The 26,223-nt window shown below is 41.7% G+C and overlaps 1 protein-coding gene across 1 annotated transcript; it reads right to left on the reverse strand.

The window, feature by feature from the left end:
* Positions 1-5,553: 5,553 nt before the first annotated feature.
* Positions 5,554-25,872, reverse strand: BLMH (bleomycin hydrolase). Its single transcript, XM_066979682.1, has 12 exons — positions 25,717-25,872; positions 25,174-25,371; positions 24,465-24,574; positions 23,692-23,833; positions 21,337-21,425; positions 19,972-20,064; positions 15,791-15,946; positions 15,137-15,295; positions 14,973-15,040; positions 14,466-14,583; positions 12,278-12,347; positions 5,554-6,566 (listed from the first exon to the last, which is right to left on the reverse strand). Exons 1-12 carry the CDS (start codon positions 25,727-25,729, stop codon positions 6,415-6,417), a joined length of 1,368 nt encoding a protein of 455 aa, XP_066835783.1. The 5' UTR covers positions 25,730-25,872; the 3' UTR covers positions 5,554-6,414.
* Positions 25,873-26,223: the final 351 nt, after the last annotated feature.

A 26,223-nucleotide genomic window follows, 5' to 3' on the forward strand; every position in this document is an offset into this window, starting at 1 on the left:
TATCTCTGAGCATTTACATTTTTTTAAGGAAGAAATAGGTTTAGTTTTGTTGTAAAACGTTAAGCAGAAATTCTTTAAGAAGCATTTAGCTACTTCAGTAAAATCAACAAGTAATTTCCTTTCTTCCTACTGCTCCTTGGAATACCTCACCTCTCACACATGCTTTTTCACCTGCTTCTTTCACCCAGGATTTCTTCATTCCGAAACTTCACAATTTGTTTATAAAAAGCCACGAATAGCAGGTCAATGAAATACTGCCGTACTTTAGGTGGCAGATTTGAAAAAGAAAGTGGAAAAACAGAATGGGGGCAAGTAAGAGTAGCTGATTGTTAGAGCAACGGCAGCTTTGCTACGAGTGGTTGCCGGTTTTCAGGGACTTGTTCCAGACAATTAAGTGGAAAAAAAAATAAAAAAAGAACCCATTAAAAATGAAAATCATAGGGTTATAATTAGCGTATTCCTTTTTTTTTTTTTCCTTCTGGTCCCTTAATGATAGCAGCAATCAGCCAGCAGCGTGCCATTTGCACCATCTCAAGGATAGCTCAGGTATTGCAATTCCAAACAGATGTGTATCAAAATCGACTTTTACTTTCCCATTAATTCTTGTGGCAGTACCTTAAAAATGTTTTGTCAATTAAGTTTCTTCCCTTAAATAGTAGTAGAGATGTATTGTTTTTTGGTGAAAATAGCAACATCTAATTTGTCTTCTCGCTGTACTCCCCTCTTGCACTCCCCCTTTCCAAAATAAACAGCTTTGGTCGTGTTAATCTCTGCTTAGCTGCAGACAGGAAAAAAAGCCCAGCAGGTTAGTGTTCTGGCATATTGCAATCGTTCACGGTCTGAAGAGGACAAACACCACCGTGCCTCACCCCCTAAACCTTTCTTGAAATCAGAGCACAGTATTTTAATGCATGAGCGTCCAGCTGGGGATGAGTCCCTGTGGTTTGGACAGGAGGCTTTGGGAGGTGGGAGGACAGACGGCAGGAGGAATCTGCGCCTTCCTTTGCATACAGGGGTGGTTTCCAGTTCACCGCTGCTGGGAAACTGGAACGGATCACTTATCCTACCCTCTTAACGTGAAATAAAAGCTCTGCGTCTGCTTTGTTTCTCTCTGCTCTCTGCAAAATTATACCTTTTTTAAAGTCTTAGCATCACGACCTTTGTCTGAGGTTATCCTCTGTCTCAGGCTCTGCTTAGAGTAGGTTCTTTGACCAAGTTCTGCAACACTATGGCACACCATTCATCAGCTAAATTGCTTTCATCTGGGCTTATTGGTGGCCCCCAATATCAGCATTTGATTATTTTTGTAGGGTAAACAAAGCCGCAATGTGAAAAACAGCATATGAAGAACACAAAACCACCTTTCATGACTTATCCTGGCCTTTTTGTTCCTTTTTTTTTTTTCTTCCATTAATGTCTTCTGCAGCAGCATGGTTTTTGTTGTTGTTGTTTTAATTTCTTGCCAAACAGTCTGGAGCCTTTGGGGCATAATATAAATAACAGACTTAAGATTTCAGGCTGACCCCTCAGCATTAGGACACTCATTTAACCCATACGTAAAAACTTTTGGGTGCTGTACTGAGTCTGTTCCAGAATTCCAGTGAATCTTCCGTACATCAGTGGGCAAAATCCTAATGATTTAGGGAAAGTACAGAAAAACAAGAGAAAATGAACCAGACCTCCCACGAGACATACGTTCAGACGCTTCCACAGTTCTCCACAGAGAAAGCAGCCATAGATTCCAGCCACCAATGCCAGCACAGGAATGGGAAGCACCAGCAAAATTACCTACTAACAGTAGTACCAGCTGTACCGAGGGATTAATAGTAATTCTGCAAGCATGTTTCTGATTCACTGCCAATAAGAGGATAGGAGCAATCTTGAGAATAACATAAACAAATCCTAAAATATTTGTTTGTTGCTCTCTTTTGCTTAATTAGGAATCAGATTACATGTAGAAGCTATTAAGATTGGCTTTGGGATAAAAGAAGAAATCCTGATTGTCCTTCCCTGCTGTTCTGTACGCTGACCACGCTGGGATATACAGCTGGCAGGTAGATGGATTTGGAGATGTTTTGTTGTTTCCACCAGAGCATCGATGGAAGAATGCGATTCTGAGAACCTACAAACTGCCCCTGGATGTAACCTCACCTCCTGCCTCTTCCTTTCCTTAGTTAGCAGTGCTCATTATTTTCTGACTTCTGACTGAAACTGAGGAAGAGGACTTGTATAACATTATCTGTCAATATTTTCCAACTGTCCGAGTAACTTTGAGTTGTCACATGAAAACTACATGGCTTTATTGACAGAAACTGGAAAAGGAAACTAGGAAACTGTTAGTTGGCTGGTTCCTCAAAAATCCAAAGGTCTTCTTAAGAGCATGCAAAAGATTCAAACTAAACAAACAGCACAAACACAGACATGAATAATTGTTTTTCATTTTTTATTCTAACCTAATAACCTTATCAGCTTTATTTATTTATTTACTTTTGTGACCTGGGTTTACAGCTCCTAAGGCATAGAGCTGTCTTTGCCAAGAGACTACACCTGTAGCAAGCTGGGCTTATTCCCAAATGATTTCCATTCCAGCCGTTGAAGAGAGTTTAATTTTTGATCTTTTCTGGACCATTTCCTGAGGACCGGAGCTAAGCAGTCTGCTTCTCATTTATGCACTCCCCCACTGCTCTGTGCCGGAGGGGTGCTGGGCCGAGTCAGCTCCTTCCATCATCTCCGGGCTGTGAACTTCCACCAACACGAAGAGGCCGAGGTTCCCCGCATCCCGCGGTGCCTCGTGCTGCACGGCACGCAGACACCTTTCTCTGCCTCCGTACGGAGCACGCAGCCTCTCCAACACCTACTCAGCTGTCCTGATTCTCGATCCCCCAGCTGAGGGGTGGTGATCACAGCCCCTTCGCCCTGCCAGCACAAAAGGGCGGTGTGGTCCGGCAAACCATTGTGTCTTCTCTGAGGCAGCAACTGAAGGGCGGTTTCCCATCATCTCTTCACCAGAAAAATTAAGGACATGAAAATACACTGCAAGGAACTTTGATTCTGGATTTTTTAACACTTAATATAAATAAGATGTTGTGCTAGCTAGCAGCACCCAAAGTTCATTAGACCTGGATACTAACACAAAAATAAGTGAAAACTAAATAGAAAAGGAGGCAGTTATAGCTAATTACTTTGTCATTTTGGTTTTATTTTATTGTGCAAAAAGAATTTCTTCTGCTTTAGAACATCTCTCAGAAGACTGTGGATGTTTTTATTTTTAATTCTTTGCAGCCATACCCACACGAATACTACAAATCTAAGTGAAACCCAGGGCGTTTTCAGAAACTTTTCTGCCTTAAACTAGATATGATATCAACAGGAGCTGTTAATGGAACATCAGTTTATACATACTGATTGTGTGTTTCAAACTACAATTTACAAACAAGCTCACTTGCTAGTAAGATACGAGCGTGCCTTATGGATAACAAGGATAGCTACGTAGCAAGACTGCAGCTAGTGATTCCTTCGAAAATCACAGGACTGGTTTTTGTGGATTATCATCACCTAGGCAGCAAAACAGAAAGTATCCTACCTAATTATTGCACCAGCCTTAAATTACAGATAGTCATTATCGTGAACCTTGGAACTGTTTGTTCAACTGCCCTTGGAGTTCTCGCAGCAGAAACACAGCTTTCACTTTGACAAACGTATTTCCCCTCCTTTTCCCCACTCCTAAAGAATGTATAAAATTGCTGGGCATAAATGCAAAACTGCTTCTGCCAGATTGGCTTCGTTTCCTATTCTGTGTTTTAGCCATGTGGATTTTCTGTGCTTATTTAAAGGAAAGGAAAAAAAAACCACACTGTTGTTAAAGCTGTACTGGGAAATATCTGGGCAAGTACTCCAGAGATAAGCACAACACCGGACAATACTTTTAAACACTCAAATTAACAAAAACTGGCTTGGAAACAGTTCTTGATTTACCAAACTTAATCATCAGAGCTGCCACATGCAACAAAAATGTTAGCCAGTTAAACTCCAGAGAAAAAGTTAATTGTCCTTGGCTGCTATAGTCCTCTGGTAGAAAGCGTAGAGGGAATAGAACTAGCGTAATGTCACAAGTAGAAAGATTTTGAAAAACTAAAATGCTGACCTTTTGGCTGAAAAAAAGCACCAAAAAACACATGCATTAGTCATAATGAAAATATTGTGCATAATACAGCTTCCCCAGAGATTTGGCTTTGTTTCAGAGCCACCAGGGTTCTGCATCAAGTACAGGGCTGTTTACTCGCCTTGGTGCAAGTAACAGCACGAGGCAGAAACTGTGCATCGCATACCCACAAGGGCAGAAGGGACCTCAAAGGATCATCCGGCCCATCCCTTTGCCAAAAGGATCAGCTCTGTCAATGTCACTTCTGAAATGTTTTTCTGTAACCTTCAACTGAAGATCTTTAACAATGGAGGGAGGCATCACATCCTCAGGCAATCCATTTTTTTCTATTTCTTATCACTAGAAAGCTTTTCTTAATTTCACTGACCCTTGTAGTTGAAACCCATGACTTTTTGATCCATTTATCATGAGCAGTGGTAAGGAACAATTCCTTATCTATGTATGAATTCAAAGAATGTGATATCTCCCCTTTTCTGAGTCAACACCATGGTTCTTCCAGCCTTTTACCACTCACATTTCCACAACCTCCACTCTTCCCACTCTAGAAGGGAAACCAAATTATAGGATCACTGTACTCCCAAGATACATTCTGAGTCTTCATCTCCAGAACAGCTTTGTTACCTTTGCCGGAAATACTGCGGAGGACAGATTCTTAAACAGCATCATTCAAGTGGAATACGAAACCGCCCTGCTGCTGTTCCACACCAAATTGTTTTCCATCTAGGCAGCACTCCCACCCAATTCGAGAAGTGTTAACTGCAGCAAGTTTAATCAGCTTGAGTGACTCCTAGCTAAACCCTCATCTGGATTTCATTTAGCAAGCAACATGCAGGCTTGCTTTAGCTTGGCATTTAATATACATATATACACGTACATACATACGTATCTTACACTAGATATATAATTTGCTTCCACAATCATGTAACTGTCTACCTCTGTAGTCCAAATGGAAGGAGTCAAACCAAGTTGTAGAGTACCACAGCCATAACAAACATGTTTGCTTGCATTTGACTTAAGCAATATTTATCTACTACCCATGGTAGCTGGCAGTGTGGTTCTATATCCTCACTTACCCTCTTAGTTGCTTATGACTAAACTCAGGACAAAACAGGACAATTGTCAGGGTACGTAAAGACAACCCACCATTTTGTCACAGTTTAAATCGAAGTATTAGCACTGTGCTCATCACCAAACTATTCAAGTGTCTGTAGCATGTGAGATGGTGTTTATTTTTTATTTGTTCAGTGAGATAAGCATCTGTGAATACTAAGAATATAAAGCAACATGTTTTCCTGTTCACATTCTGACTTGCTTAGGTCTGTTTGTAGGTCACTGATCTTTCACATTCAATAGTTCCATGCGGCTCAAAAAAGAAACCAGAGCTGTACCAGTCACTTAAGAAAGTGTTTATTCAAAAGCTTCATAGCACCATCTTGTTTTTGAAAACATCCAAATAAAATGCAGCAATTTTTTTTTTCTGTTGAGCATGACACTAACTCCACCTGTGAACATTTATGGTTGTTCTTGCTAATATAACTGAAAAATAGCGCTCCTGTACACACAGACATATCACTGGGCCTTGATAAGAGGTTATCCAGTCCCATCCCAATAATGGAAGAATAAAAACAAGTGAAACTGGAAACCAAGTTATTTTTCCCCCAATGCTGCTGAAAGAGAAAGCATCCTAAGGGTAAATTAGGTAAACCGTTCCTAAGGTTCAGCAGTGTCAATTGTATGTACCCTTCAAAACTTCTTCCCTTGGCAGAAAAATTAAAAATGTGAATGTATAAAATATTTTGGGCATTCTTATGGTATAAGACAGACCACAAATGGTTAATTTATAAGTATCTTGATGTATTTGTTCTAACACCTAGCTGTTAACTCTAAAGAATAGCCTTTTGTGGCCATCTTGTCTAGGGAAAACACTGATCAAAACAATTCTACTGAGTTACTATTCTGATTTTTTTATTTAAAATTTAAGATAAAATCAAACTGCCATTGACAGCACTTGTAATATATTTCATAGTGAGTTTTTTTTCCTTTTCCCTTTTTAGTTTTGCAGAGTAGCCTGAGAGCTTTAATTCAGACATATCAGTAAAGCGCTATTTCCCAAAGATCCTTAACTTACATTTCAAGAACATGGACCATGCTGAGTGCTTGGTCACATTATCATTTGGCTATGGCTTCCAACCACTCGGATTCTCTATTGCATCTACTTCTGGTTGACCATTAGGAGGCAAATATTCTGTAGTTCACTTGGCTAAAGCCCCCATAGGGTCCCAGGCTGGCAAAACAATCGGTTCCTGCTCCATCACTGCCAAGATGTCTTCTGGTACATGCTTCTTATCCACCACAACTTCGTACACGTACTCAGAAAACCAGTCATCCATCATGATCAGGTAACCTGGAGATGAAAGCATTTGTTACAACAGAGAACCATTACTGAGACCTGAGACAGTGATGCAGTCACAAGTTTCACACATTAATAATCCATTACAAACAGGACCTAGTCATACTTCTGTATCTCTCAGGACTTATATAAAAAAATCAAATAAATTAGCATGTAGGCTAAGTAGATGCACTTCATGTGCACTGAAAAACCAAGAAACTTACTAGGAAAATTACTAGGAAAAACAAGATCAAGAATAACTGTCAGTTTGACTTACCTGTTAGAATAAGCATTGGAAATACTTTAATAATATTAATTAGAATGCCTTGAAAACTTAGTCAGAATGCAAAACTACCTGGTTCTCTGGCTTTAGAAGTTTTCAGGATTTTAGTAAGAAAAGGGAAATTTTCCAGATGAATATCCAAGCCATTTCTTGCTTAAACCAAACTTTGCTGTTTCAATTCCTGCTGTAACAGAAGGCAGCTATCTGCTCTCCTCAACTGCAGAGGCCTCTAAATCAGTTTGGCTGAACTAAATCTCAGTTATCTTCCTTAATGTAATTCTTATCAAGAATTTCATTTCAGTGAACAGCATTTGAACTGGGGAAAAAGCCATGTTTTGAGTATCACAGGTTTTAACAGAAAGCTACCACTAGAAACAAACTATTCAAAGAGAGCTGAAAACACAGCAGCAGGGAGAAAGAAAGCATTTAGAAGACAGATGAGAAGGCTTTATTATATAAAGTTCCTCGTGTCCTTATACAGTATCATCACAATCAAATGAAACAAGAAAATGTCCAATATGGACAATAAATGCATCTATCTACACCATCTTGTTTCTAAAGCAAGAGATCAGATAATTCCCATAAATTAAAAACCCTATCAATTGTAATCCGAGCTAGAAGCCATTTTGGAAACATTGCCAAAAGGGAGCTGCCTTGATTATTCTCTCTTCAGGATATGAGTTCTTGGGACACACAAAAACCTCTCACTCCCAAGAGCCAACAAGTAATTGCACCCTGAGAGGATAATGAACTCTGCTTCTGACATCCTGTATCTCAAAGCTTGACAGTGCTGATTAGTATCGCAGTGTCTGAACAAGATGAAAACGCCGAGCAGAACTTCAGAACATGCAAATAAGTAAGGTCGCTCTTTGAGAAGGCCTGCGCTCGGTGTCACAATGAAAGCCATTATCAATTTGTTCATTACAAGGAGACAGACTTCATAGGCAGCAGCACCTTGCTCTAACAGAACAGAACACCTGAGAGTATGCTGCTCTTCGCATGAAGCTGGTCCACATTTCTAACTTACCCAAAGGAAAACTTAAAATGCAGCACTCTGAAAGTAACAAGCTGCTGGATAGGGAGAGGTCAGCTGAGGACGTATGGTCTGAGAATTATTACCTAACCTAGCATTTGGGCACCTGAAAATAAAGCCCTTGCAAAGTTCCTCAAGGACCTCATACAAGCCACATTGTGCTCGTACCTTAACTCCTCCACGGGGAGCACAAGTTAGAGCCCATCATAATGCACTCATAGGATTATATTCGTATATGAATACGACACTGTGTGTACAGTTAAATCCTTAAAATGTCTTCATGCAGAAGTATGCAACAGTCAAAGAGACAAAAAGTCAGAAGATGAAGTCAAAAGATGACTTTTCTTGTGGTACATCTCCAGCTAGCACTTTCCATGCCAAAACAAACAAATGGACCCCTATCAAGTGGCTGTGATAACGTGATTTAGTGTTCCTCTTTGAAGACCTCCTGCTTGCTTTTAGTACAGATATCTGATGGGATAAGCTGGGTTCAAACTTCAGGAATACCATACTGTGTCTTCCAAACAAAGGAGTAAGCAGTATAATTAAACTTGCCTGTATAGCTGACAAAGTGCCAGTAAAACACAGAAAGGAAATATTTTACTGGGAAGTGACTTTTTTTACCTCAAAAAAAACAAGCAGTGTTTGTCAGCAGCTGTGTTCATTCCTTAAGGAAAACCAGATCGGATTCCAAGAAACTTTTACAGCAGAGATGCATGTAATTACAAAGTATTTAGTAGAAGGCAATGCTAGGCTGTTCCCAGGGCTTCCCTTTCTCCTGGACAAGCACTACCACAAGAATTCAGCTCTGCCCACACTGCTGAGTCTCAGCATATAAGTAACTTCCTCCCGAATACCCAAACCAAGAGTCACTCATTCCAGTCCTGTGCCATGCAAGGCCGGGGAAGCAGGGATCCTCTGGCACCTCAGACTGTGCTCACAGCAAAACACAAGGGACTCCATATGAAACACTCATTTCCTACCAAGTGTTTTTGTTTCGTGCTATGTTTTTAATGACAAAGTCACTCTGGTGTTTTGCTGCGGGCTGTACTCGATCATCCTGTCCAATAATCCAATAACAGAGTTGGGGCTTGCTCGTATCCCCCACACCCAACTGGGCCTCAACAGGGATGTGCCAAGTTTAACATCATTCTTGGCCTTTTCTTTACTAATGTGGACACTGGTTCTCTGCACTGGACTTATCCCAACACAGCTTCCCAACTTCTTAACAAAGCAGATAAGATAAAATTCACTGCCAGATTGACTCAGTGGTATAGCAAGAGAGTCAGGACAGAGTACAAATGCTCATCCTCCCACACCAGCTAGTACTGGACATTGAAGAGGGGACAAAGCAGGGCAGGAGGTGGAGGGGAAAAAAACCTGTTGCCTCTTCTGGTCTTTCAGAATGAGCTCCCAAGGATATGTCCAATTACTTTTAGCTAAACAGTAAGTTGTTGAGCCATACTCAAAATTAAGGGATTCACCTCCCTGAAAAAAGCAGTCTGAACTAGAAGTCAAGCTTTCTAGTTCTGATAAGGGTTTCTGCCAAGGCACTTTTCAAGACAACTCCCTAACCAAAACAAAATACAGACAGCGAGCAAGACTTTCCAGAGACAGTGGTCTCTACCAGTGAGGGGGACAAACAAAATAGATGAGTGACAGTGACTCACCCAGGAAGTTCACACAGCTGGTGTGCACACAACACATGCACAGAAGGTGTGGACAGGGTGTATTCGAGTCACTCTGGAGTCCAGTTATGTTTGGAAGGAGCAACTAGCTTCTCTTAAGGAGTTCTAGAAGAATTTATTCTTGAAAAGTAAATCCGTATTTGGAAAAAAGACAGTGTCTAATGAGGATGAATTGTTGCTGCAAACCAAGTAGCAGCTCAGGTTTACAAGGCTGGCAAACAAATTCAAAGTAAAGCTTGAGGACACCCAGGTATCTGGATTAGTGTTATTCCCAACTCAAAGTCTGAGACACTGCACTTGTTTCATTTGTAGGTGCTGTACATCACAGCCTCTGCAGCTCTGCCAGAACGTTCACTGATGCTCCTAGAGCCCAGCAGTACTGGCACAGGACTGCCACTGCTCAATCACAGCTCATCAGGTACAGCTTCTACTCTGATCTATCTACTGGAAGAGAGGGAGGTTTAGGTTGGGTGTTACAAAATTTCTTTACTGAAAGGGTTGTGTGGCATTGGAACAGGCTGCCCAGGGAAGCAGTTGAGCCACCATCCCTGGAGGCCTTCAAGAAGCATGTAGATGTAGAACCTAGTAGCATCGTTTAGTGGTGGACTTGTCAGTACTGGGTTAACAGTTGGACCAGATGATCTTAGAGGCTATTTCCAACCTGAATGTTTCTATGATACTACATTGCAGTTTGGGAGCAATAGCCAATATCCTGAAATTAAGCCCAGTTTTCATCCAACTAATAAAAAACAGCTCTGAACCTTGACTAAGGAACGTATATGACAAACAAAACCAGAGATGTTGACAGACACCTATTAATTTCAGAAAGTTTTGAGTACTAAAAATCCATGCTGAGCAGTCGTAAAGCCAGCTGAGTACAACACTTCCTCCCTGGAAGCGTTCTTCTAACACTACCAGTAGCAGTCTACCACTGCAAGCCAAGTATCTGGAGCATCTCAAAATGAAGCGTTCAACAATATAAGCACAACTAATCATGTATTTCTATGTTTTATTCTCTATATGTAAAGGTGTTTAACATTGCAAGATTTTTATTAGTTCATATTTGGAGAGAAGAAAAGTTTTGATACTTCAGTATTGATTTGTCTTCTTTACTTAATGCCATGTTCCAAAGTACATTTTACTACTGTCGGATTGATAAGCCTTGAAGGCTTAACATCAAAGTTGCTTGGTTTTGTCAAGAATAAGGATTTTTTTAATGGAATACTCTGCTCTGAACTTATACAGTTAACTCAGAACAGACTACACCAGACCAAGGGGCCAGAACAAATTAAGACACTATTCCAAGAATACTCTGTTTTAGTTTGCTACTCATGTATAAGATATCAAAAGTGTATAAGTAGACCACATCCTAAAACAAAGTTTTCCCAAAATAGTCTATTCCCAAAAGAAAATCCACAACATTTGGGATTAATCTGCAAGAGAAAGATGCTGTCAGCAGTGACTGTTGTATTATGCCCTTGGACAAACCAAAGCCTGGCTTGGCATGCTCATCAGAGAGGTCACCATGCCACAACTATGTGCACATCCAGCCTGGCTCAGATGAGAAAAAAGTCACAGGTCCTGCGGCGCTCCAGTTGTTTAGGATGAGCTGACTGACTGCAGACCTCAGCAGAACAAAGACTCTCAACGCTGCCAGCCCCACTCACCTAGGGCCAGGCAGGATCAGAGCTGCCCAACTCGACCAGGCAGAGAAGCATCGCTCCAGTCGTGCCCCTGCTGAGCAGGGAAGCAAGTAGAAGCTATCTCCTAAACCACTGCTCACTGTGACTCACCGTTCTGCCCACAATGCCTGTCCACGTGCCATGCCAGGCTGGCTCATCTCCCCCGCTACAGTCCTGCAGAGCTTAGAAATCCTTTCTAAAGGTACAGTAGGGCAGGCCAAGACAGTCATCAACAGGAAAGCAAGTTCATGCAGAAACCTGCCACAAGCTGAACTGCACGTTAACTGTGGATTTTTTGGTTGCTCGTGCTTGTCATACCAGGGAGGAACACTGCAAGGATGCCACAGGTCATGTTTTTAGCATGGCTTTAGAAAGGCACCCAGAAGTACTTTTTTTGTAGACAGATGTTAGAGCTAGAACATTGCAACTGTTCACATCACCATCTGGAACGAGCCAGACTGATTTGGTAAAAGGAAATTAAAAGTAAGTAAAAGCTTGCAGTGATTGATAAGCAGTGCTTTAAAATCTAAAACAATTGTGTTTCACATACGACTTTGGAAGATTATCCAAAAACTTTAGTGCATTTACAAGTACTGCAGTGAAGTCTTTATTTTCCCTTTCATACTAGAAGGGGAAATCATTTCTATAGTGCACACTGAGGCATTTCTTTAAAGTGATCCCATCTTATTTGGTACTGCAAATCATTTCTTATTTACTGTCCCCTTTTTAAAAGATTGTTTTACATGCCTGCTAGAATTCTTGGTATTTCAGAATAGAAGTACCACCATGCTTTCAAAGTAACACTACCAGACATCTCAGATGTGTGTTCTGTAGCAAAGGATTATGAGAAACAAAAGGTTCTGCTCTCTCCCTACTACAGTTGGCAAACTGCTACAAGCTGCTTTTCTTTTTCCAGCGATAATACCTGGCAATTGTCTTGTGATCAAGAGCAAACTGGCATATACTGCTTAGACAAATGAGCAGCTTTATACTAATAAGCTGGTCGACCTTTGATAACCTGTGATTATAAATTACTTTACCTTTATTCCCACGATCTTCACCCCAGGAGTTTTCCACTCGCCATTTTTCAAAGCAGTCTTCTTGCCCATCCTGTGACAGAGCAAGAAGATGACTATTAGTAGTGAAGGACTGAGAATTCATGGCAGCCAACCCTTTCAAATCTAAATGCAGCACCCGCAAACAAGAGCTCCACTCCAAAGTCCACAGGCACTGAGTTTCAGACAATGGCTTATTGCTAATGGTTGGGAAAATCATTTTCTTAACTACTTGTGTATCTGCTTAGATGAAGTATGAGTAAATGGGATCAAGATGACAAGCTGCAATAAATATTTAAAGAGAACAAACTGACCTAAATTCAAGTTTGGACTTAGCTGAAAGAATTTAAGGAGCCTTCCCTATCACCTATCAGTGCACTGCAAGCCTTCTGAAATAAACGCATCACTTCCTTGAGCTAGGAACCAGAAAAGGCACACAGGCAATAAAACAACTGTAGCCTGCTTTAGAACAGTATTATTAAGAACAAGTTCAAATCTATTAAGTACATAAAAGTACTGGAAGCACATCCATAGGCTTGCTATGCCACAAAGCAAGCTGTTGGTACCTTAAAAAAATTCTCACAAAAAACCTGTGTCCCTTGAGGAACCAAGGGAAAAACAGCCTGGAAAACATCCTACAAATCCACTCTTAATATTTAAGTGAATGCTATTGTATCACTTCTATTCTCACTTTAAAATATAAGTCCTTAAAATTAGATGCTCAAGAGCTACTAGACAAAGCACAGATCAACTCTTGATGCTATTGGCCAGAAACTGGTATAAACTTGTTTACATATATTACATTTAGCCAAAAAGTGCATTTAATCTGCAATTTTTTACCTTGTAAAATTTAATACTTTTTTTTAAATCTTCAAAGCCTTTTTATAAAGTAGTAAATCCAAGGTATTGCATTTTTACAACCATTTATCAAAGCTCCTTTAGATTAAGCTCAGGTTTAATATTAGATAACATGTTCAAACAAGGTAGAAACAAAATAAAAGTAGATTACTATCCTTCAAACAAAGAACAATAATTTCTTAAAAGATCTTTTCATTCTATATACATATCTAAGAAAATCAGGTCATATCTGAGATTTTATGCAACTATACTTTTAGGTATGCAAAAGTACAAAGTTTGAAATATAGACCATAAACTATAGCCTCCAGTGAAGTACGACCCATAACTGGGGATGTACAAACATCCTTCAGCCACAAGTAGATAAATAGGTTTTGAACACTAGAAATATATCATAACTGAAAAGCAATGAAAACTCTTAAAGATGTATTCATACAATCTAGTACATAAAATACAAGTGTTAAGAGCTCAGAATGCAGAACACAGTAGAAAAAAGTTATACTGAATAGTAAAAAGCAACTCAAATTCCTATGAATCAGCAGTCTCTGAAGTCTTCAAACTCTGGAGCTGAAGCAAACTTAAGTTACATGCAAGCTGTTATTTCTCAAGCCAAGGTCATGTTGGACAGGAAGAGACCACTTCAGAGAAACTTCAATAATGACAACTTCTGGAAATAATGGGAAAGATCAAAACTGCAAATAACCCTACAGTGTAAATATTCGCGTGGTTCCTTTTACTTCATCTGTGCTTTGTTATACTGCCAGGAGCAGGTTTAGCTGTGGATTCACCTCAGCCTACTGTCTGCCATAAAGCTGCTTGGGACACCATTTTCCCCAATTGCACAAGGTTGCCAAAGGTTAAAATCGCTGCCAAGTGCCTCCTACTAGCTATTTTAACATAAGCATCATGCTGTAAAAGGTAAATCAGAGTAACTCATGCAGTGGGATTGGGTGGTAAATGCTTGCTGTTGTACTTCATTCCTTGCTTAGCAACGTGCATCAGAATCTGCATTTAAAACCAGTTAAGATAGCTTCTGAGACACCAGAAATCTAACTTCCTTTCCCCACCTCCAATAAGTTTGTGGGCAGAAGGAAAGCAAGCCTTTACTCGCCTAAAGTTTTCATACTGGTTAAATATTTATAATTCTGAACACAAGGCAAACAACAGTAAGGACAGACAACCTAGGCGTTGTCACACACGTGCTGAGCTCTAGCAGAACAGCTTATACACTGTGAATGAGCCCAGAACATATAAACAAGCTGCCAGAATATTCAAATACATCTGTGCAAACATCACAGTTTCAGGATGGAGACCCTACCTTCTCTGAGACGGCTGTCAGGACCATGGCATGGGTCATCATTGATTCACCAAAGATCAGTCGTTCTGCCTTGTTCATGTTCTTGACAGAGACACCAAACACCAGCTCATGATTGAATCTGTTAAAAAGCCACATACACTGTATCAAAAAAGGATGCAGGGAATTCTCACTAACAAACCAGGGAATCAGTAGACTTCCCTGTGCCGGAAACCAGGGCACAGGCCTGCAAGTTCTGCAATTACAGTGTCAGAATAAAAGCAAAAGACCCATCGCTTTAGGGGTTTCTCTCACCAGATACTAGACAATTCAAGCGGGTACAACATATAACAGTCCTTTAAAGATGTGCTACAAGCAATTAAGATTTTAGCTAAGTGGAAAAACATTTCTGTTGCTCAAATACTTTTGTTTACATAAAAAGTGTATGTACAAATCAGTTTAAGCAGCCAAAGCTTGCTTTGTGTCCTAGCTAAGTATCCGAAGTGGTATGCTGTTTTGATTTCTACTTACATATTCATGTCATTGATTCCCAGCTTGCCATAGAAGTGCTTTGCAACATCACAGCCAAACCACACAGCCTACAAATAGAAAAAAGTCATGTCTAGGCCATATCCCAATGAGTTTTATGTTACAAGAGTTGCACCATGTCATCCACGAAAAGAAGCCAAACAAACCTCGCCATCCTTAATAGACGCTGCAGCCAATTTTTTCAAGACATCAACAGGCTGGTTGTTATAGAGCGTTTTCCTCCCTCCTACCATGTTGCCCAGGTACTCCACTGTGTACAGCTTGTTGTATGGGTTCTGAGGTCGAGGATCATTCACTAGACAAATCTGCCAACAAACAAAACATTATAAATTAAGGTGAAAGTTAACTGAAATCTTTGAGAAGAGAATCTCGGTGGATTTCAGACAATTACTTTTCTCCAGGCTAGCTGTCTGTCCCATAGCAGAGAAGCAGCTTGGCTGAAGTACTGGTTTCACTTTTTATTTTAGTTTTACCAGTACACTTCCAATTGTAGCATAGGAGTTTCACGTGTTATTCCTTTCCTCTAACGGCTGTCTTACAGCTTTTATGACTGATTTGATCATTGCATATTATTAAAAATCATTGAAGTGCAATGCAAGGTCACAGCTAATTGAAGAGCACAGCACAAACAGGAAATTGGGAAATAAACACAGGGCCACCTGACTTGTGGGAGCTGTACCCATCCCACGCGGCGCAGTTGCAAGTGTGGACAGGACACTTGCAACAGGGGAAAATAAGCTGGGGTGTGTGCTTAGAAGCAAAAAGGTCTTTGGAAGCCACTGCCTTTCTGCATCCCCAACCTTGTCCTCCATGTTGAAGTACGGCTTCACGTGCTCGTTGTAGAATTCCACTGGTGTCACAGGACCGTACTTGTGGTAGTTCTTCTCCTTGTCCCGGAACTCCCAGCAGAAGGTCTCCGGAGGGTTGCCCAGGCAAGTACTCACTATTCTGAACACCTGGGCAGAGAAGCAAACAGCTGTGAACTTGCCAAAACATGCAGGTCTGCCCCTCCTACCACAAAAATGCCATTGATGGATTTCTCCACATGAAAATCAACAGGAGAAACGCAATCTCAACGTTCATCTTGGAAGCACGTGAATAAACGTACACACATTTGCAGTTTTGTATTGTAGATGTTGCAACAGTTGAAGAATCTATCTGAAACGCCACAGGAAACCAGCAGAAGCTCGAACATCTGAATCCCAGGCTATTCTAGGAATGCAGCAGCCAAAAAGGAAAAGCCAATACACTGCCCAGTCTTGTTCCAATATTTTGTTAAGTAATTCTGAAGCTTCTCTATCAAGAAAATTTTCCAGTGCAGGAGGAATATTGCCAAACCGATTCTAAAAAAGCTTTAACAGTCAGCATTACCTGTTCTAGCAGGTGAGTTGCCCCACACGGAGAGACACCAGATCTTCCAACACGCATACATTTTATGTGAAACACATTTTATCCCAGTGTTTCCCATACTAATCCCTTTTTCCCTGTAATGTTGATTTGGATTTCAGCGATGGGCCTTTGCCTCTTTCCAAAATCCTAGAATAATCTTCTCATCTGCTTTAATACATTTAACAATGCCTCCATTTAGGGTTAAGCTGGCAGATTATGTAATTTAACTGAAGATCCCCATCCCGACTGACATCCTTTGCAGATGACAGCTTTCTACTGACTGTTTTTACCACAAGAAGTTGGAGATTAAGTCAACCTCCCTATAAACCGGACTATAAAAGAATACTTAATCTGTACTGTATTTTCTCACAGGGCTTATAAAATGTGCTATCTTGTAGGCAGTAATCAGATGACTGTCTTTAGGGATATTTAGCAGGATCTGTCACAGCTCATATGGGGACGGAAAGAATTCAATCATTTAAACAAGTTTTAAACTGTTTTACTCCAGCTGAAACTACTTTACTTCGGCTCTGCCCATCCATATCTTCAGTGCAAGACTTTTCCTTGCAAAGAACCAACAGTTTTAAAGTAAGAGAAGGGGGAGTCAAATCTAAACTGCACCTTCTGCACTAGGATTCAACTCCTTTGGTTTGTGCCAGCTTTCCTAGGCTGCCAGCCTTCATGTCACTCTCACCAGCTTTCACAGGACTGGAGACAATACTTTTCCCAGAGCTGACTTACTTTTTCTGGAGCCAGCTGAGCTGATTTATATGATCCCAAGGTACCACAGGAAATAGTTGTTAATTAACAAAGCTAGACAGCCTCCATAACCACACGCACTTTTTTTTTTTAAAAAAACAGAACTGGGATTTACTACCTTTTTTTTTAAACTCAGAAACAAAAACTCAGGCTTTAACAGCACTTGTGGGCTGGCTCATTAAGTGCTTGTAAATTAGGAGTTGTACGCAGTTTCACACACTAAGAACAACCCCAATTCTTAATAGGTTTTCTGCCCTTTTTCATTGTGTTCTGAAGATGAGTAGAGACAAATATTTGGAGAGATCTATGGGGTTTCTGTGTTTTAAGCAGTTTATGCTGATGGCAAATGTGTGCACTGCTCATGCTAAGTAACATTCGCTATTTGGCTGTGTACAAGATGCAAATAAAGGTGTTGCTGCTCCAAGCAGCTTAATGAAAACAAATGAATAGATTAATTATGGGTTGAAACTAAGGTGTGGGCTTATGTTTTTACTGGAGGAACTCACCTTTATTTATCAACAAATATGTTAAGGAGCAAATTTAAATCCGTAATCTACTCTAAATATTTAATGCTGCACACTGCACAAAAGGTAGCATTTGCTGTGGATACACCCACATTACCTCAGATAACCTCAGCTCTCACCACTTGTGGTTATGAAAGCCAAACAAGAAAAATGCCTAAAAGGAAAGAAACAAGCAAGCAAGCTCCAGCCAAAGGAAGGAAAGTGATGGAGACGAAAGTCTCAAGTTAACAGAGGCAGTTAACTGCGAATGACCTCCCTCGATTGTTTTTTCCACCACACCCTTCAAAGGCCAACCCTTACTATCAAAAAAGCTTCCTCCATCAATGCCCATAGGAGACGCATTTAAACTAAAAGGTGACTAGTATCACTCTGGCAACAACTGGAACCAAGATAAGGCAAAGATGTAGTGGATTGTGCTAAAAAACAAAACAAGCAAGGAGAGGAAAAGGAGGCTCCTGATAAGGAAGAGTCTACAAAGGAAAACGGTGAAGGAAGAAAGTCAATTACATGCACTGCACTGATTTCAACTTCTGACCTGTTGTGCTCTAGTTTGATAAGGAGAATGTTTAAACACTTCTGGAGTGAATATTTAATCCCACGTTCCAGTGCGGCTGCCCTGTTTTAGCTAGAGCACCACCTCCCAGCATAAGTGAGGTGAGACTTGATATGCAAATAAAACTTCACAGAACAAAGGCAAGTTGTTTTGCCACTTATGAAAATAGATGAACAGCCACTTACATACAAAAGCATGAAATAAAAGTTGTCTCATACTTATCAAGCTAAGTGTTCTTAAAATACACAGGTGCAGTTGCACATTCCAGCTACAGCATTTATTTTAAGTGAAACCACTGAAGTTGCAAAACACTCTTACTACTGCAAGAGGAAGTGCTGTGTTAACCACAGAGAACTAAGTATAACCTTTTTTAGAAAAAAGTTACAACTAGTTTAATGAGCCTCTAATGATAGTTCCAGGATCCTTTATCAAAGGGCAAGAGGCTCTAAACAAATAAAGTGACATTCTAGAGTGAACTGTATGTCATCGCCCTCAAAAAAGAACATTGCCAGCCCTGGGAAGCTTGATAGCTTGCTGTAAAATTCTCCAAGGGCTTTTGAACACACACTTTGGACAGAAGTTACATTATTCACTTTTGGACTAGCTGCTGATTTGCAACATACACAAGGGCAGGGCAGGCTCAAAAATCAGAACTATTACTGATCTTAAGGTATGCATTTCATAATATATTTTAGTTTCAATAATGTAACCCAAGGAACATCTACAAGTTGCGTTTTTAATTTAACCTTAAGATTAGATAAAAGCTACAGGTCTTCAAGTGAAGACATTAATCAATACTTGTATATTAATGAAACTGCTTAGATCTTGGCAGAAATGTCCCAAGTAGGTTTTGCCTAATCTCTATGTTTATTTGGTTGCAAAAAAAAAAAGACATGATGAAAATACTTGATTTCTTGAGACATCTAAGGACAAACATTAAAACCACTGGGTCACTCTGCATTATGCTTGAGAAACAAATGAAAAAATTTTACATGTATGCACCTGGCTAAAAAATTCAAAGTAGCACACCCTCCTGAGCTTTTAAAACTAACTTCTGCTATTTAAACCTCAATTACAAGAATTACAGAATAAGAACAAGTGCCACTGCCACGTTCAGTGAACAGATGGAAGGCCAGCCACTACACAAACACCATTTCCACAGACTTACTGACTGATTTGATTTTGAGTTAATTCCCACAGCCAAAACCAGATGCTGTGGTTCCTTCCTCTGCTGCTCCCCAGTACCAGATCACAGCTGGATTCAGCCTGGCCTTTAGCTCACATCTTTCCCACAATGCAGAGCACTGACTTTTGTTGTTCTTTTCTGCTCTCTTGTGGGGGATTTCTGTAACAACACTTGTGCTGTAGGAATCTACGCTCAAAACCATCAGAATGCAGTTTTAAACGCTAAGAAAGAGGCAAGTTGAAAAAAGCTTGATAGGTTGCTATTTTGATCTCCGTTAAGATACAAAATGCTGCCCTTTTTTTTTCCTACAGAAATGCATCAATCTCAACTAAGTTCTGGAATCTAAATTCAGGATATTTGCCTGGAAGCATGAAAAATCACAATGATGTAAGTAACAAGCCACTAAAAAACATTTAAATACCTCTAACTGTACTGCCATACAGAACATCCCACGCTAGGCAAATAAAGGCACTTGTTTTGCTTGATCCTGATAGCTATAGAACGAGAGTGAGCAAAAAACCCCTCTTCCATTCTAGTGTCCTGTTCCGAGAAGACTAGCACCACATTTACCTCTTCTATCATAGTGTCCATTGCAGCACAAAGTTCTTCCTTAATTGTTCCACTCGCCACCATGTTTCTCAGCCGCAAACAGTACTCTCTCATCTGTTTAAGGAGAAAGCCATTTTAAGATTATGAAAGGTGCTGCCTCATCAGTCTTCAGGACTTACCTGGTTGTTACAGGCACCCATTTTACTCTAACATGTTTTCAAAATGAAGAGAAAATCCATTTCAGAAAGCCTTGTGAGAATTCTTTAAAATCAAGATAATTGTTTAAAAGTAAAAGATCAGCAAAAAAAACACATACTTGCAATTCAGTTGCTATTTTCCAACTACTGATTTGCAGCTTATAGCCATTAGCTTTTCTTAAGACTTGGTTTCTCTGCTCCCTAACATAACCGATGCTGCAACATCCATACACATCACCACCTCTGTGAGTCACACACAGACCATCTCCATACTATAAAATTTATTTTGCAATTCTAATGCATAATTGATCTCTTGGTTGATAAAAATAATGGAGCATTTCCCCACTGCATGCAGAATTGCAGTAGGAAGAGTACATGCCTCCCATTACTGTCACCATCCATAAGGCCGAGAAGCAGTGAGTGGGGCTCCCTCAAGACCAGCTGGTTTCCAATGTTCAAGACAAGAATAACATTAACACCACTGTTATGTCTAAGCTCATTTCAACACATTTTACATTTTTTATATGTATTTCAAAGGGCAATTTTCTCTGAGCACGGACCATATGAACTGGAAAAATCAAAGCCTGCTGTAAAAAAAGCTTAAATTGCCTTTTTAATCTAACAGCCTACACTAGCATCTCCCCAGATAAATTCACTTTTGTAGTTCAGAGCACAAGTTTACACCTTCCTTCAGATAAAGCTGCACACACTTCCATACTGCAAGCTCACTTTCAAGATTTAGTGTTTCTACAATATGTATTTTTGATCTTTAACACCAGATTTGGCAGCAATCTTAAGAAACATAGGCATACTGGTAGGTGAACACTGAGGGGGCAGAAGAAGAATCACCTACATGCCAAGTGCTAGTTTTCCAGAAATATACTTAATCAGCTGCAGATCGAGAATCAACTTTTCAGAGGTTTGAGGATTAGCAGCAATTGCTACTAAAACTATGGTGCATTTTCAAGCTACTGAAGCCTGCCAATGGCAATCTTCCATAAGTGCAGTTTCCTGCTCCATATTTCAAGATTAATCTCATTCCCTTGCTATGATTTTAAGCTGTCTTTTGAACAATAAAAAAATTGCTGAGATGCACTTGATACTTCACTCAAAAAAAATGTTGGAATACCTGGAGCAGGGTCATTCCCACCCCCCTCTCCTTTAATCATAAGATCTGAAACAATTTTACCTTATGATTCAAGATTTCATTCATCCTTCTAGTAGCCTCTGTAGTATGAGACTCCGGGAAGTATTTCTTGGGAACCACACCATACTTTTCTAAATGAAAGTAATAAAGGTATATGTTAACAACTGCCTTTTTGCCACAACAGATGCTAGTGTTTCTGCTCATGCACACATAAAAACTACATGGTTGTTTTCTGTGCAGAGACTTTATAAGAGAAAAGTCTCATTTAAAGGTTACGAGTACTCAAAGTTTACATCTTCCTTTGACAGAATCCTGACCTCAGATCTGCATTCCATGCAGGTCCCAAGAGGTGGGATCCCTGAGTGGCCCCATATCATTTCATCTGATGCTTTAAAAAGCTCTAAACTAGTGTGCGTTTTTTTTAAGATCTTTTTCAACAGGAAGAAAGCTTACTTGAAAATTAGCTTCCAGAAATATCTTCCAGAAAAACTGGGCCTCTTATGAATTATTCCATGTATTTGATCTAAGGTTAAGTGACTAACTTCCCAGTTTCCTTTCCTCCTGAACATTTATAAAACATCAGCAACAGCTCAATTATTTCCAACATCATGGTACTGAAGATCACACCATGCAAGCTCTGGATGTAGCAGCAGCATCCAAAAGTTTTCTCTGCTTTGTTTAAACATTTGTGAGTACTTGTAATGATTGAATGGGGAAAAAAGTAACCTCCAGGCTTCAAATAAACAAGTTCCTTTTGTCATTCTAAACTTACATTATGAGCTTGTGGCTTTACAAGGTGTCACAATGTTTCACCATACAAATGAAAGCAAATGCTAGTCTAATTCAGACACTAAACATCTCCTTAATTATTGCTAAGGATGATCCTACCTAAACTGGATCTTTGTAAGACCAGCACTGCCACATTCCACATAATTTCCCTCTGACTGATCTTTGTATCACCTTTCTTCAGGCTGCAACTCTGAAAGCCGTTCTACTTCTGCCTCGTGGACACACCCTGGTCTAACAAAGTTTCTTCTTTACCAGGTACACTGAATTGTAAATATGGATATAAACAAAGGCAGCATGTCAAATTATAACTGAAATAACAGGGGACTGAAACACGTTTAGTAAACAGACAATCTGGGGTATCTAATTACTTCTGCTCATTTTCTGAGCTTCTATCAGCAGCAATATGCAAAAATGAAGATCCCAGAAAAGATTTAAGCATAATATTTCAAAGATAACATGAAAAAGATCATTGATTAAAAAAGGCAATGGCTAACAACATTGTGCTTTTTAGCAAGCTTCCGGGTCTCGCTCTGATTCTTCTTACTCTGACAGCTTACAGTGATCTTAAAGATCAATCATCAAGGTTCACTGCTAGTTTTTCCTTTTCCTATCTGGGTATTAAGGAGATGGGACAAGAAAACCCATGTTTATGAAAATTCATATCCTTTCTTTCTGCACTAGTAACATGAAGGTGATTATTACTTGAAAGGAAGTGTTATTAGGAAACAGGTTAGCTGCTTTTTGATGTGGTACATTAGAAACTTAAAGAAAGCAAAGCTGGAAATCAGTAACAAAGTCCAGAAGAGCTTACACAATTCTCCAGGCTCCTTCTAACCTGCCATGTTTTCCATTAAACATTAGCAGAATGCTCCAAGAGACTACAGTACTAAACTTTCAGGCATAGAAAAGTAACAGAGCCAGTAAGCTTTACCTTCAGAGCTCTGCTATTACTCCTCACGATGCATAAACCTGCTTTCAGTCTATGTGGAAAGCCTCGTAGCTTCTGCATGGCTAACATTACCACAGCTCAGCTCAAACAGTGGTTACAGGGCAGTTTAGGCAAAGCAACCCAAAGCGAGTACGTGTACCTAAAGCAGGAATCTGAAGTTCTTCTTTGTTGAATATTTAGCAGAGGGTTGCTTTAATGATGGTAAAAGTAAGGAAAGCATAAGGCAGTTAACTATTGGCCCTAAGCAAGATTATCATCATTTCGGCTTTATCATTTGTTCAGATCATCAATTCTGTTTCTTACTGAGTGCAATCTGACAGCTGCCTGCGTGCAGACTGCTGATGCTAAAAAGAATGTGTTTTGAAAGAACAAAAAACATAGCTAGGTAACCACGAATCGCAACGCACGGGTTTTAAGGTAACTACGCAGACAACCACTTCATTGCAGATTTAGTTATATCACAGACATTTCAAGCTCGTTTTTGAAAGGTAACAGTGAAAAGTAAACACAAACCTCTGTTTGAGGTTGTCTGTGGTGCCAGCCACTATTTGACCTACGTGATCCTAGTTTTAAACACTGTAGAGCCAACCCAAAATTGTGTTTTCACTCCTTACCTCCCCAACAATTTAGGAAGTGCTCCCAGCAACCAATTCCCTTACCTATAATGTTAACCAACATATCCCATTGTCCACCATCATTTGTGGGATTAGAGAGCAGGAATTGTACCAGTCTTCCTTCTACAGGCTCCTTTTTCTGAGCTGTTTCCACAAAGGCATTTAAATAGTAGTAACAGCGTTCGACCTGGAAAGAACAGACAGGATAAATGTCTAAGTGTGATGTATGCATGACTGCATTCCCACATATTCCGTTCTTTGGAAGCCTGCACATCCACTGACACTTTCCATTTTCCCCGCAGTATTCCTATAAGCTTACTCTTGTTACAGACCAAGTATTTACAAGTGAGTGAGTACAGAGCTTGAGGGTGGGGGAAACAGGAAATGTGAAACAGAAGTTATGTAACGAAGCCTGGCCCAAACTAGCACTAGATTTTCTCAATTTCCCTTAGGGAAGAAAGCAAAGGCACAGCTCCCAGATCAGCAGGTCACAAGCACTACTGAAAGACCGCTCAACAGAAAATTACAGTTACATTTCCTGCTGGGCCTCCTGCAAATAACTTTGGAAATACTCAAAGTCTCTTTCAAGTGTTTTTTACTTCTCCAGAACATCAAGATCTTTACAACTTCCTTTGCAAGCTGGAAGTCCCACTGTGTGCTATCCTAATTTAAAATATATATTTAAGGAACTTCTGGTGTTTCTTATCACGCGTGTTTTCCATTTGAATTAAGACAGTCCAACCTAGAAGAAATTCCGTCCCAATACTAAGACCAATAGCACATGCAGCGCTAGCAGGCTGTGACCTGTACCACCGTACCTTATCCCAGAAAAAGAGGTACGACTGGCTGAATTCAAACTCTTCGATGTTGTACTTTTTCATGAAAGGAAGACGCATTGCATTGAGACAGGAGAAGATCCAACATCTCCCTGAGATCAAAGGAAGAAGAATTAAACCAAAATGCTTGTACTCAAATCCGCACAAGGTCTTCAAACATCAGATTCACGATACCATCCTTTCTGAAACCTTCGGCCCGCTGTCCTGGCTTGCACCGTAACATAGTGAATAACTAAAGCCGAGAAATCTTGAAGCACACAGGTCTCAACTACTTCATTCTTATTCTTTACAGAAGGCAAATATCGGAGGTGTGAAGACAGTAACTGACTCAAAAGGATGCTGTGGGGATTCAGTTTCAGCTCTCAGAAGCATTTGGAGCAGATGTTAGAAGAACTTGGTGGCAACAAAAGCCAGGTAAGGCTGAAAACTCTTCTGGCATACCGCTACAAGTGAACTGCCCTGCCTTGAACCATTACAAGCCACCACTGATCCCCAGCAGGCACAAGCCTGGCTGCAGCACTCACTCAGCTTTTTGTTCGGGATCCCACACCGACACCCCAAGTCCCTCAGAGCGGGGCACACCAGGAACAACCCCTGAAGGGCCCCCCCTTGCTCCACACCCCCGGGAACACCTTCCACCTCCCACCCCAAGCCCCGTTCCCCCCACAAACACCCCCCCACAAACGCTTACCAGAGTTCTTCTGGTTGGTGACGGGCTTGCCCTCGGCGGGCAGGGCGTGCTGGAAGACCTGCACGGTGTCCTGCACCACCTGGCGCTGCAGGCACACCTCCAGCGGGTCGTTGCACGTCGCCACGTTCTGGGCCAGCAGGAAGCGGGGCTCGGCCCGCAGCCGGCGGCTGAAAGCCGCGGCCTTCTCCGGGCTCAGCCCTGAGGGACGGGGGGCGGCCGTCAGCGGGGGGCCGGGACCCTCGGGGCCTCCCCCGGGTCCCCCCCTCACCGGGACCCCCTTCAGGACCCCCCCCCCTCACCGAGACCCCCTTCAGGGCGCCCCCCAGACCCCCACCGTCCCAAGACCCCCTTCAGGGAACCCCCCCCCGGGTCCCTCCCCTCACCGAGACCCCCTTCAAGGCCCGCTACCCTGGACCCCCCCACCCTTAGGGCCCCCCACCCCCCAGGCCCGTTGCCATGGCAACCGCTCCCCCCTCCCTCCCAGACCCCCCCCCCGGGCCCCCCAACCCCGTTGCCCCGGTAACGGCTCCCCCCGCCCCTCACCGCGGGCGTTCATGGCGCGGGACGCGGAGCGCCGCACACACGGCCGGGGCCCGCGGCGGGTCGCGCGGCCGGGCGGAAGCGGCTCTTATAGCCCCGGCACCGGAAGCAGGAAGCGGGGCCCACGCCGCGGCCTTGAGGGGAGGGGGGGGCGCGCTGAGGACGGCGGGCGGCGAGGGACAAACTTGTGCCGGGCCGCGCGCGCTGTCCCTGAGGGGGCCGCGCGGGGGTGCCTCCCCCCTCCCCATCCAGCCCCTCCCTCCCCAACCTCCCCCCTCCCAGCCGCCTTCCAGAACGTTCTGAGGGGGGGGGGGCGAGGACCCCCACACGGACCCCTCCTTTATTCCCTGAGCACCCAGCGAGGCCCACTGAGGGTCCCCATGGCGCCTTCCTGCCCCGTAATGGCCCCAGGGGGGAGTTGGGGTGCCACAGCCTTGCCATACGGCACGGTGGTCGCTGGCGGCAACGTGCCCTTACAAAACACCACAGGGCAGCCAGGTGTCGGCAGGG

This window comes from Anser cygnoides, chromosome 18 (genome assembly GCF_040182565.1).
Source record: "Anser cygnoides isolate HZ-2024a breed goose chromosome 18, Taihu_goose_T2T_genome, whole genome shotgun sequence".
Classification (NCBI taxonomy): Eukaryota; Metazoa; Chordata; class Aves; order Anseriformes; family Anatidae; genus Anser; species Anser cygnoides.

Bases quoted from the DNA above. Each gene is read 5' to 3' on its own strand.
- BLMH (XM_066979682.1), bottom strand. The intron at 15,296-15,790 runs GTTGGGGATGCA...GTTTGTTGGCAG, and splicing joins ACTTCAACATGGAGGACAAG to ATTTGTCTAGTGAATGATCC. The intron at 14,584-14,972 runs GTAAGTAGAAAT...GCTTTTTAACAG, and splicing joins GGAATCAATGACATGAATAT to ATTCAATCATGAGCTGGTGT.